This window comes from Homarus americanus, unplaced genomic scaffold (genome assembly GCF_018991925.1).
Source record: "Homarus americanus isolate GMGI-L3 unplaced genomic scaffold, GMGI_Hamer_2.0 scaffold24694, whole genome shotgun sequence".
NCBI classification, from domain to species: domain Eukaryota; kingdom Metazoa; phylum Arthropoda; class Malacostraca; order Decapoda; family Nephropidae; genus Homarus; species Homarus americanus.
This window is the reverse complement of record NW_024732780.1, coordinates 7788107-7801219: the sequence shown is the minus strand read 5'-3', so window position 1 is coordinate 7801219 and position 13113 is coordinate 7788107. Positions and strand designations below refer to the sequence as shown.

General features: G+C 42.0%; 1 protein-coding gene across 1 annotated transcript in view; it reads right to left on the bottom strand.

The window, feature by feature from the left end:
* Positions 1-13113, bottom strand: part of LOC121869031 — a 110377-nt gene continuing 97264 nt past the window's right edge. The window contains exons 4-9 of the mRNA XM_042370109.1: positions 12033-12729; positions 10003-10203; positions 8162-8299; positions 5904-7964; positions 4910-4969; positions 1-4363 (exon numbers count right to left, since the gene is read on the bottom strand). Of these exons, the coding sequence (XP_042226043.1) occupies positions 3366-4363; positions 4910-4969; positions 5904-7964; positions 8162-8299; positions 10003-10203; positions 12033-12729 (4155 nt within the window). The 3' untranslated portion in view covers positions 1-3365. The remainder of the gene's footprint in view (positions 4364-4909; positions 4970-5903; positions 7965-8161; positions 8300-10002; positions 10204-12032; positions 12730-13113) is intronic.

Here is a 13113-nt window from a genome sequence, read left to right as displayed (position 1 = left end):
AAAGATGCATTATGTCTAATTTTCATTGTATTACAACACTTGAAAAATACTACAACATAAAATTTCACTTATTTGTCATGTTTGAAATTCCAAGCTGAGGCCGAGTGATGGAAGGCTAGGAGGAGGGGGAGGTGGTGAGGGAGGCACACATACAATATACAACAACAGCTCATGATGAAGCACAACTACACCAGATGTCCAGCCAGCCACACCTTGGATGTGTTGTGTGAAGGTTTACCGGGTGGGGCTGTAAGCTAAAAATAAATAAACGACCCTGAAGAGTACAGTTCACAAACAAACAAAGACTCCACTAACTAAATGAATAATTATAAAAAATACAGAAACAAGAATGACAAATTATATGTCCAAAAAGGGAATAAATTGGTATTAATCACAAATATAAACCTCAACTAACATTTTAGAACAGAAACTTTTACGCCTCGCCTCTCATACACAAGATCCTGGACGCTGACTCGTACACCTAGCCACCAAACACAAAGAGTATTATATGTGTACCACTTATGAACAGATTGTTAATACAGCTTATTATAACACAGGTACTACAGCAGAGAGCACAGTGAGGAAATAAACCAGGGATTGACCTTTTAACACAACGGAGTAAATCCTCTCGGGACCGTCCACGCACACAGTACTATGTGGTACATGTATATCTGAATTTGTTATCAATTATCTCAACACAGTCAGGCTCCAAGACAGACTGTAACATTCCAACAGCCAAAATCAGTAAGAAAACATGTACTTACCTATACAGTACACATAAATGACAAACCTAAATACCAAACTAAACAAGAATTTCTCAACCATTTTTCCTATAACTTGTATTGATTGTTCCACATAAATATATGAACAAAGTACAAATTAAACAGCAATGGCAGAGTTTTTTTTTATCCTTTCTTAACATGAACAAGCAAAACATACTTCCAAACACTCAACAGACTTAGGTCACACCATCTAGACCCTAACAAATATATTATACACGCTACACTTACAGATTTCCGTGGAATCGCATGAACGTTTGTACAGGTAATGCAACAGCAACATGGTCTCCCCTGTATGACCCACATCAACAAGTGAGGACAATGTTGTTGCTGTACCACAACCATAAATGTGATCGCCACAAGAATTGGTAAAGCAACGTATAAATTTCTTTGTGACACCCTGTACTGTGCTGTATAAATAAGTTTGATTTTTTTTGTCACATCTTCAAATACTTTAAACTCCAACACACCAGAATCACACCTCAAGAGTACAGTACCTCCTCTTTACCGTCACCTCTTCCATAACTAACTCACCTCCAGCTCTCACACAATCCCTCATTAACTGTAAAATAACTAATGGTCGTTACCTTCTGAAGTACCACCGACAGATTCTGAACTACTCTATGCGACACCTTCAACATACCCCAAACAATGGCTCACGTCCATCTCGTGGTAGTTAAAATATTTACAATACTTTGGTGAATCTAACGAGCATGTCAGAAAGACTTAAAAAAAATAATTTAAGTATAATGGAGTATTTACCTTATTATTGCCTTCCTAAGAACACCAATGATGTCTGCCATAAACTTGCTGAACTCCTGTACCGTGCCATAAACTTGCTGAACTCTTGTACCGTACTGCATGTATTCCTATGTACTATATCTGTATTTGGCAAGACAGTGATGGGCCTCTTCAACAAATGATGAACAATGAACTGCCACATCATACACCACAAAATCTGAATTTCTCTCAAGTAACTAAACTGTCTTTTGACCTAAATAATACACAATTAAAAAATATATACATAAATTATATATCCATCTGAGTATAGGAAAACACCTACAGTCGACTCCTTCAGGTTCGACAGTGTTATGTTTGACCCTGTAGAGACTCTCTGTAACACTACACCTCCCTCACAGCGCTACACTCATCCACCACACCTAGACACCGTTTAAACTTTGATAATAACCAGAATAAAGCAAATTTATAGTGTTTTGGGTATTAATCATCACTATAATCATTTTTAAGAATATATAAGCATTTGATGGCCAGGCTAGTGATAAAGAGTGACTAGTCCCCAGCTATCGGACACAGAGCCGAGGTAACACCTGCCTCCTGTTACCTACTAGTCATGCGGTGGCAGAACTGATGGTGATCTGTGTCTGAGACTGTTTTCTTCAGTGTGTATCTTTACCTGGTAGTATGTACAGGGCATCTCAGAAAAATGTATACACACCACCGCACAGATTTTTGAGGAGATTGTGTGAATGTTTATACTGCATTACAACAGCAACATTGTCCTAAACTGGTGAGGTGTGATTTTAATTAAAGTAATTTTCAATCCTAATGTCAGAATTACAAGTCTACAAGATGGGATACAAAATTTTCTCTCTCTAAATGACTCTAACTTGTGTGTTGTATCAGTTAGTTTAACTCGCCAACACAGCCTTCAGCACCTACCTAACACTGTACTGGGTCCCCTCCTGCCTCAATGTATGTATTCAACCTAAATAACCAACTCTTATCCATACAGTATATCAAAAAAATATAAAAATAGTACATTATTAGTGAATTCCTTTACAGGAGGCAAGACTCATCCTCACTTCAAATTTATAGGAACTAATGCGAGGTAGAATGTCTGTCAAAAGTGGGTCCTTAGTCCTACAGTATAACACAAGTATTGAGACATAACACAGAGTAACCCTGTTAAACACACACCACACACTCAGCTCTGTTAAACACACACCACACACTCAGCCAACAGCTTGAATTATGTTTCAATATACAAGTTAACTTAAAAGAAGCAATCTCGACACAATGAAGTACCAACTGAAACTAAATATTTTGTCATGCTGCAACTGTACATAACAATTACTTCTTGTCAAACTTATAGGCGACCCCTCACACACACACACAGATCAGAACAAGTGTGGCCAGGGGTAAGACCAGTTTCTTTATACTTCAACTAAACAAAAAAACACAGACAATACATAAAAGGAATTTGTACAAAACTGTTGAGAAAATAAAATGAATGATTTAGTGGATAATCTCTTAAGATAAGGACACAACAGCAGTACAGTATACTGTTTATCATATGTTGTCTTTCATAACTCCTACACTACGGTCCTGAAGCATATTTATAGAGCAACTAAATGATCATTTGAGATTATTAAACGTGTCCCATTATTGAGAATATAACTTTTATTAATGGATTATTTCTGTATAAGTTGTTGTTTAATAAAGAAGATCCTTTAAACAGTCACTTGCATCAACACTTTCCATAATGTATCTCACTTCAGTATTTCCATTACTGTTCTTCTTACAAAAAACTTTGATTTGCAGTACAACTTTGGTTAGAAAAACACTTTAGTAATAACTACGACTCCGCAAGCGCTGGAACATTGCTTGTGGATCAAATGGACATATACCAAATCTGTTGAACTGACTCTTAACTTTTTCTGGTGTTGCCTGAGCAGTAAGACAACTGATGATGAACGGGGCAAAGTTCTCCTCCAGAAGAGGCTTAGAGTTGTTTGCACGGCTCCACTCGTACAGAGCTCTGCCCCAGTTGGTACGGAAATAATCTGTCACGATCCACTCTGCGGGACTCACTATGGGCGACATGACCCGAGGCACGGGGACGAGCTGTATCCCCTGAGACATGAAGCTCTCGCTCATCCTCATCAACGGGATGTTGGAGATGTACTCGCTGGCGAAGAGAGCCACGGGGAAGTGGATGCACCTCTTCCTGAGCCACGGCACGAACACGTCACTCACAAACTCAGAGATGCAGTCGCCGTAGAGCCAGCCGTTCATCGATGAGCCCAACACCCACTCCTGCCCTCCCTCAGTATTTTTGAGAGAAGAAAAAAGTTTTTCTGGTATTACCATCCTGGGGAAGATTATCATTCCAGGACCTATCTGACCGTCTGCACTTAAAATGAACAACACTGTAACTGTGTCCTTTTCATTGGAACAATGAACCTTTCCAGGGAACATTCTGTGATATTTAATTTCTCTCGTTTGCTTGTCTAAGAAAAAATTCAGTTCCTGCATGTAGAACACTCGACGAGGCGTAACACCGTAGAACTTAACCATGTCTACTTTTAGCTTAAGGAGCCACTGTCGCGCTTCACTGTTGGTCGGCTCTGGCCAAGTTTCTTCTCCGCCAGGCAGGCGGTGAGCGGAGCGGAACTCTTGGCACCACTTCTGGGCCTCAGATTTACAACAGAAGGGTGTGAGTGTACCGCGGGCCTGAAACAGCTGTTTAACAGTCTGGGTAATACTCTCCATGGAGGTTGGCAGTCCAATGTCAATGAGCTGCAAGATGAGAGCCTCAACCACTGCCATCACCTCTGGGGTCCCTGTCAAGATAACATATATTAATATTTCCTCTTTCCAGGAGTCTCACAAGTCACCCCTTGAGGACTGACTTACCAAACGGATCAAGATATCAAGGGGTTAAGATATCGTACTCAAGGGGTTAAGATATCGTACTCAAGGGGTTAATGGCAGCTATTACTAAACTAAAAACTTTAACATCCTGTATAACTAGTTCTCAGTTTTTGTGAAATACTAAATAAAACTCACAACATAAAAGACTCTGTGATATGCTGGTCTGGGTGTCTCCTTCACTACCATAGACTGTACTGTACAACAAGACCTACATCTCATAATTATTTCTTGATGAACTCTGGTGTTCTTACTAACACTTAAAGACCTTAGTTGTATTATTAACATTTTATCATCAACAACAAGGCTTCCTACTCTCCTCCTCCTTCACCCCCCTCCACTTCCTTCCTTTTCTTTTCCTTTACCCTCCTCCATTCCCCCCCCCCCTCTTCCCACTACAACACCACCTCTACTACAAGACTAACACCATCAGTCACCAGTAGAACTCATTGACTCACTTGGTGTATGATGGTGGTGGTGGTGGTGGTGTTCCGGATCATCCACACTGAACCCAAACTCTGAAAAATGAAGAATTGATTACATCTCTTGAGAGGATAGAGACAACTGTCCAACTTGTTCAATTTCTCCCTGAACACAGATCTTCACTCGAGTCAGAAAGGGATGGTTGGTTAGCCACATTCAACACACCACACAGGAACACGAGGAGGTCCGCAACATTCAGTTCTTACTTATATTTCTGTGGCTTTAGAAATCTCAAAATATGTAAATTGATAATAAACTGAAAGAGAATAAGAATAGCGAAAGATAATATACACAATAAGAGAGAGAGAGAGAGAGAAGAGTAAAAACAGAAATGATTAAACAGTCAAACATCGAAGGTCTCCCTATGTCTGAACAATAGAAAATACTATACATAAAACTTTTCTTTATGTAGAGCAGCAGTAACCATCTTCCCAGCCTAAACCTTTCAGTCTTAAGCTTGGAATATTTTTGTGTCCTCAGCATAAAATAACTAAAAACAGGAACGAAAAGTAAACATTTCTAAATCAATAATAAAATAAACTGACCTTGTACCTTCACCAAACACAAAGCTGTAATAAGAATCCTTGTTTAACCTCAGCTGTCCTGTTTATGTTCAATAGTTTGGTCCACTACCTCCTGACAACAGCTGCCTCCCTGTGTTGACATGTTTTCCATAGTCTCAAGCTAAACTGTTGGTTGTAATGTGTCAGGGCAAGAGTCTACATCACCAGGCTTTAAAATAGTACTGGTGACAATACAAACATTTCCATTCAAACACACATACAATATATACACACACTTACACACTTACAAACAAACACATGAACATACATATACAAACATACACGAAAATAGCAAACATTTCAATCAAGTTTTATACAGTAGAGTTTCTTTCACAGACATGAAGACTGTGCACACAACTTTATTATATGTATATTAACAGAAAACACATAAGCATACTCAACAAACCTGCAGGACTGCGATTATAACGAGAGTCTGGTGTTCCTGTCTGGGATGATACTGGGGTCTGGAGACTGGGAGCAGAAGAAACCTGGATGGTACACGGTAAGCTCGGAGGTCTTTGGTCCACTGTGACTTGTCCCTGAGAACTGTGGTTTGATGTGGCACATCCTTGGCCACTGTGAGATACAGGCAAGGGTCTCTGGGCCACTTCAATTTGTCTGTGGGAGTTCTGAAGCCAGCCCGGCAGTTGGTTGCTTATTGTGGGAGGTCTCTGTATGTCTTGTGGCAAGCTCGTCGGCTGTTGACTCGCTTCAATCTGGCCGTGGACGCTACGTGGCAAACTCGGTTGTTGATGCACCGTAACATGCACCTGCGCTGTCTGTGTCAAACTCGGCGGTCTTAGGTTTATTGGAAACTGTCCCTGAGTGGTCTGTGGTAGTCCTGGTGGTCTCTGATCCTGTATAGTGTGAGACACATTAAACTGTTGTTGATTATGGTTTGTGGGGCCTTGTACAACACCTGTTGATCTACTTGGCTGCCGGTCAGTGACACCTTGTTCCTGTCCAGGTACACTGTATGTCAGGGCTGGTGGTCTCTGATCCACACCAATGTGTCCCTGTGCAGTGTACTGAAGGTTTGGTGGCCGTTTTTCGGGAATAAGGTGTCTTGTGTGGTTAATGACGCCAAAATTTCGAGGAGCAGAAGCCTGTTGGCTTAAATCTAAAGCTTGTGTCCAACCCACTGCTTGCAGTGGTCTCGGAGATGACTGCGAGGAACTGAAATTTAGATCTGGTCTTGTTGGTGCCTCTGAACAGGACCCCATGAAGGAGAGTGGTGGCGGCATCCCTCGAGGAGGTTTCATGTTGTTGCTGCTGCCCCCCACCCCCATAAATGTCAGAGGGGGCGGTGGTGATCCTCGGTTGCTCGGCCTGGAAGGGTTCCAATTGTCGGGTCTTTGGGCTGAAGTAGAGTATCTGCTGTAAGCTGCCGGTATGCCCTGACTCAACGTCTCTCGAACCCTGCCTGCGTGATCTACCGTTAAAATTCTTGCTCCCACAGAAGAAGTTGGTGTCTGTACGACTGCTGCCGACGGTATCCCCGCTGGAGGACCCGTAGGCATCACAGCAGGAACATATATTCTTCTCTGACCACTAACAGCCTGAGCGCGTTCCGACAGCGACGCTAAGGAAGCGTTCGCGTCCTGTCCGTCCGGGACCTGGGCAAGAATACGAAACTGTGGCTGGCCAGCCATTTGCCCCGGAGCCATGAAGGTCGTGGTGTACACCTGTCCTGGAGGCAAGGCGGCGGTCGTGTACATCTGAGGAGCGGACACGGCAACGCTGTACGCCTGCTTCCGTTGTTTACCTTTACCGCCCTGCTTATGTCCTGAGCCTTTACCAGTCCCTTTCGTGGGTTGACCTCGGCTGGCTGGTGGAGGCTTAACGGAAGCACTGGCCTCTATCTTACTCCCCTGATCATCAAGGACCAGAGACCAGGTTGGTGGTGGATGGGACTTGGCCTTCAGCCCAAACATTCCAGGGTCCATTAATATTTGACTCCCTTCTAATGAATCTAAATCAGAGTTCCTTGATACTCTCTTTGCTAAATTAAGACCAATTTTGCCAAGAAAGTTTTTCTGACCATTGGTTAATCTCTCATTCTGAAACACCATCAGCGGTTGTTTACTGCACGTTATTATTCCCTGGCTGATCATCTCGCTGGTTCTGTCGCTGATGGACTGGTCAGCCGCACTGGAAGCTTTACTAGTCGCAGCTTCTTTGTTCTCCCCCATGAATGTGAGACGAGGAGGCTTCGTGCCCTGGGACTTGTGCTTGTGTGGCCGAGGAGCTGCCGATGTGGAGGGGGCAGAGGCGTCTTGGGTCACCGGCCAAGACTCTGGCTCTGCCCCAGTGCGAGCAGCCAGTAACATCTGCTGTACACTGGCCGACTTACTGCCCAGTGGCCCTACTTTAGGCATTCTTCTCTGTTCTTTAGATGATCCTACAGATGGCTTAGATCCTTGTGGCAGCAGTGGGAGACGAAAGTTCTTCTGTGACGTCAAGTAACCTGATGGAGGACAACATCATCCAGTCACTAACTTAACATAAAATCAATCAGTTTCTGAGTGATACAACTATACTATGTAAGTACAGTATACTTCTATATCTAAATCATGAGAGCTAACACATAACACCATGATTTTAATGCAGTGTATAAGAGCAGCAGTAGGGGGTGTAGGAGGCGTGAAGAATAATGTAACTCACGTTTAATATCCCAGTTCCTCAGCTGCCGACGTAACAATATCCCGGACATTAGACTTATCTGGTGCTTCTTCAGGAACGCCTTCTTGATGTGCCTGTGGGTCATCAGCTCCAACTTCACACACACTTTCCTCTGCAACACTGAAACACAATATCATCCAACTTGAACACAAACATTATCATGTTCACTGTATCATACTTCAAGTAGAACCTAACAGCCAGTATGAGGTCTAGGTACCCACCAGACCTCCAGCAGTCACTAATACATCTTACTTACAATCTTCCTTTCCTCAGGGGATGGTTATAAGGGAGACAACTACAGTAATCCTACACTAACTCACCCAACACCAAAGTCTCTGAGACCTGCTGTACTGGCTCCCACAGCTGCTTTACCTTCAGGTTATAATAATAAATAACATAACTATGGTAGGAACAGCAAACATACAACACTATCATATATATAAACCTAACAATAATATATTACCTCCTTATTTACCTAATATAGCAGTGTGATTATTTACAGTGATTTATAATGAGATGTAGACTCACTTACGATAAAATAATGTGTTGGCTGAAAATGATTTACTCTCTCTGTCTCTCTCTCTCTGTTATTACCACACTTCAACAACTAGGGTCTTTAAACCTGTAACAAGACTAGTGATTAAATTGGTTCTAAAACTCTTTGATGTCTCTCTCACATGTTTCCTCTCTCTCTCACTTGCTTGCTTGCTTGCTTTCCCTCTCTCTCTCACATATATTCATCCACCAATCTCTCTCAATTAAGACACTAATAAAAATCTATCACTAACCAAAAGTCACTCGCCCCGATTCCGAATCTATGAATTTAGAATTTTTACCCGATTTTATGGACCCACCAAGTAGTACTGATGCTGTTACGTGACTATCACTAATAGTTTCATCTGCAAGGAATTCACATGAAGGACTGTACTTACCACCACCAACTCCTGTACCAAGTTTGTAAAGATCCTCAGCTATTTCTCTTCTATGCTGTTCACTAACATCCATTCAGACAGACTTAACTATACTCTAAGGCCGACGAAATCTTGAGCTCCAGGTGGCACGGGACATGATATGTTTCCTCACCACTGTGTTCCCTCCCTATCGAGTGTTGTCGGGCCTCTACTTTCATTCAACATTACCACTGACTTACAAGGTGGATCTGATGGGGAGGAAGGGGGGGGACACAGGGTCGAGTTATCTTCCCTTATTACTCTAATAATGTGTTTCTCTTCCCATCCATCAAATCCACTTGTTTTAATGGATCAATTACATCAAAGTCATGTTGATTGTTAACCTATCTTGGGTGGGTAAAGTAAATGTATCTCTTGATTAATAATTCAAAGGCTTCATTACAGTCTCAGATGTTGGTATACTGAGCCCACCTCTGCTGGCTAGATCTTTATACTTGAGTGGCGGGAGAGAAGAGCAGGGTGGTGGTGGCGAGTCAGCTGTCAGTGCAGGTGTTGGGCTTATAAGAGAAGGTTTTCTTGCCAGCATAGCAGATAAAGTCATACTACTGTTCAGGCCATGTGAAGACCCCGAGCCAAATGCACTTGATAATTTGCCAACGGTCTTATTGCCGAGTGAAGGCGCCGTTCCCAGTACGCTGGAGTGTGAGGGTTGCACCGACACTGAACCATCACTGTTTGAGGTCACTGTGGCTGGTGTGTTCCTCCCACATGAAGATTCTACTCTGCATATAATTGATGACCTTACCCCCACTGACTCACTATTCAGATTAACAATACTATCAGAACTTTCTCTTTCCTTCTTCAACGACTCTACAACTTTTGTGGTATTGTTCTTTTTATATGAAGTCTTACCCGATGGATGTCTTCTTTTCACTTGTCCTTTTGTTCCTCCTAAAGTCATATGCTTTTTCTTGGATGGTTTAGAGGGTGACGGTAGTGTGTTGTTGAGCCATCCATCACTTTCTGCCAGGGAGACCTTCACCTCTCTCTCACCGCTACAACTATTATCCAGCGCTAATAGTGATGTTGTAGAGCTTCTGTCCACACCTTTGTCTGAAAAGATGTGACATATCTTACCATCTGAAACTACAAGCCACTTTAATTCCTTTTATATAACAGTTGCCTCATTTTTAGTCAATAAACTGCCAATATCCTCAAGCAGTGGTATCAGAAGCTTTTAAATCCCACTACAGAAAGAAAGGAATCACTCTAGACAGTCTTGAACTCCACATGGTGACAGAGTTAAATAAACTGGACCTGTATAAGAGCACAGGAATTGATAGCATCCCAGCCAGGTTTTTGAGGGACAGTGCCACTATATTAAAGACACCAATAACAACTGTAATTAATCTCTCCATTCTGAACAACACTGTACCAGATGAGTACAGTGCAGTATAAGTTTGCCAGTGTCACCTGTATAAGAAAGGCGACAGATCTCATGTAGGTAATTACAGGCCAGTTATAGTAACCAGAATTCTTGAGAGAGCGATGTATGTTCAGGTGGAAAGACATCACAATGACTATAATACTTTGTACAGCTACCAATCAGGCTTTAGGGACTCTCACTCAACTGACACCAGACCCCAAACAGCTCTGGGATCTCACATAGGTATAGTAACTCTAGACTTAGAAAAGGCCTTTGACACAGTCCATCATGATATACTATGTCAAAACTAGATAATGTTGGCAATAGGTCTGTTGACTGTTTTAAATCATAACTTAGCAAAAGGAAGCAATTTGTTGTTGTAAATATCTCAAAGTCAACATCCATGCCAAAAGTCCGAGAAGCCCCACAAGGGAGTAACGTAGGACCTTTGGTCTTCCTGTGTTATGTAAATGACATGCCCATTAATGTCAATTGTAAACTTTGGCTGTACTATACTGACGACAGTGCTCTTGCAGTGTTCGGCAAAGATCCAGATGATATAGCTTAAGAGTCATGCAAACAGTGGCTCATAGACAACATATTATTCCTACATCTTGGAAAGACTGAAGCAACATTATTTGGATCAAAAAGAAAATTATAAAGAGCAAACAAATTCATTGTACACGTGGGAATGAACCAACTCAACTGTAGCCTCAGTGAAATACCTCGGGGTAACTCTTGACTCTTATTTGTCTGGTGAATTAATAATAATATATAATACACTCTAGTTAAAAAAGTACAGCACTGTAATAACAAAATAAAATTTATCTTTATAAATGCTAAATGCCTCTCAGCCAATGCCCACAGGACCCTTTGCTTGGCGCTCACACAATGTCACTTGGACTGTTCCTGTTCATTATGGTACTCTGTCCTAACACACAAACTAAAAGCCAAGCTACAAATTATTCAAAACAAGGTGGTGAGGTAAACAAATCAAAGCAAAATGCTAAACAATACACAACAGATGAAGCTACAGCAAGCAAAGACAGTGAGTTTATATATTATCAACCACAGAATGCTGTACTGTGGTAGTGAGTGACCCGTCAGCTTCGGATAGTCCAAGCACACTGTAATGCTTATTGAATTCTATCGAACAAATTTCCACTAATACTCCTGAAGACAAACTATTACTGATAGAGACCAAGAGTAAGCCTAAGTAAAGGAGCCTCCTGGCAATAAGCAGCTGACAGTTATCCTTGGTCAAGTTGCCTTACTGTTTACCTGCAGCACTGTCTCGGTACACTGTATACTCCCACGGCCTATGTGCACCATGTACCTACATTGTCTATATTTATGCTAAACTGTAAACCTGCATAGTCTATATACATGTTTATCCAATTGTAAACCTGTATGACAATTTTACTGAATAGATATTAGTCACCTCTTGGGGTTTCTTCCCCTAAAAACAAAGACAGTATCAAGGTCCAGTACTGTAAGACACAGTAGAAAAACTCACCATTTGTTGCATCAATCTTTTCATGTCTCACAAGAGGCGGCATACAGAGTGCCTTCTGTTTACTTGATTTAGAAGAGCCACTTTTCTTTGGCGATGAAGATGTATGGTGTCCACTCTTCTTACCAACCGTTTTTATAGTTTGATATTTCTTTAGTAGTGGCGGAAAATAGAGGCCACTCTGCTTCACGCGAGAGATGGCCGGCACATAGTCCACCTTGGCTGGCAACACTGGAGGTTCTGAGGGGGACGACCCATCATCTTGAGAGTTTGTAATAATACCACTACTGGAGGGTACAGGTAGGCCACCGTCGCCTTCCTCCGAGTCTCTACCACCAACTGTGCTCTCTTGTTCAATTCTCACAACATTCACACTTGCATAATCACCGAGGGTCTCCGACGTTGGTACGACCCGAGACGCCACCACAGATGACTGGTCTTTCTTGAGCTTCATCTGACCGCCAGAATTTCCTTTACTTCCATGTTTTTTGGGGCTGAATTTTGTCGTCCGTGCCGAATGTTCCGGACTCTTGCCGTGTTTCTTTGACGACTGTTTTGGCGTTTTAGCGGCCGAGTTAGCTTCATTATTATGGTCGGCCGTGACGGCGGCCATGATCTGGCGCACTGCAGTAGTCTCGCCCAACAAGGTGTTGATGAGGTCGTTGACTCTGAAGTTGTCTTCCTCCAGGGCGGCTTCATCCTGCAAGTAATTAAAGATGTCTAGTATCATAGCTCAAAGGATCCTGCTGGAAATATTGCCTCTGTTGAGCTAAGTCAGGTCAAACTGTCTTACTACTTACCATTGTTTATATACTGTACCTACACTCTCTATGTACACTATATATATCTCCATTAAATTATCTATATACATGATAAATCAATGTAAACTTGACAGAATATATATCTATCTATCAACTGCCAACCTTGTAAGTAAGGACAAACAGCCACCACATGTAAGCCAGACCCTTCATATAATACAACAGCTGTCAGGGCAAAGAGAAATTAAACTCTTCAATAAGGGCCATAACTTTTACTATTTTACTTAGATAATGTCAGATGCTTTTACTTATTTACTCAGCATGGA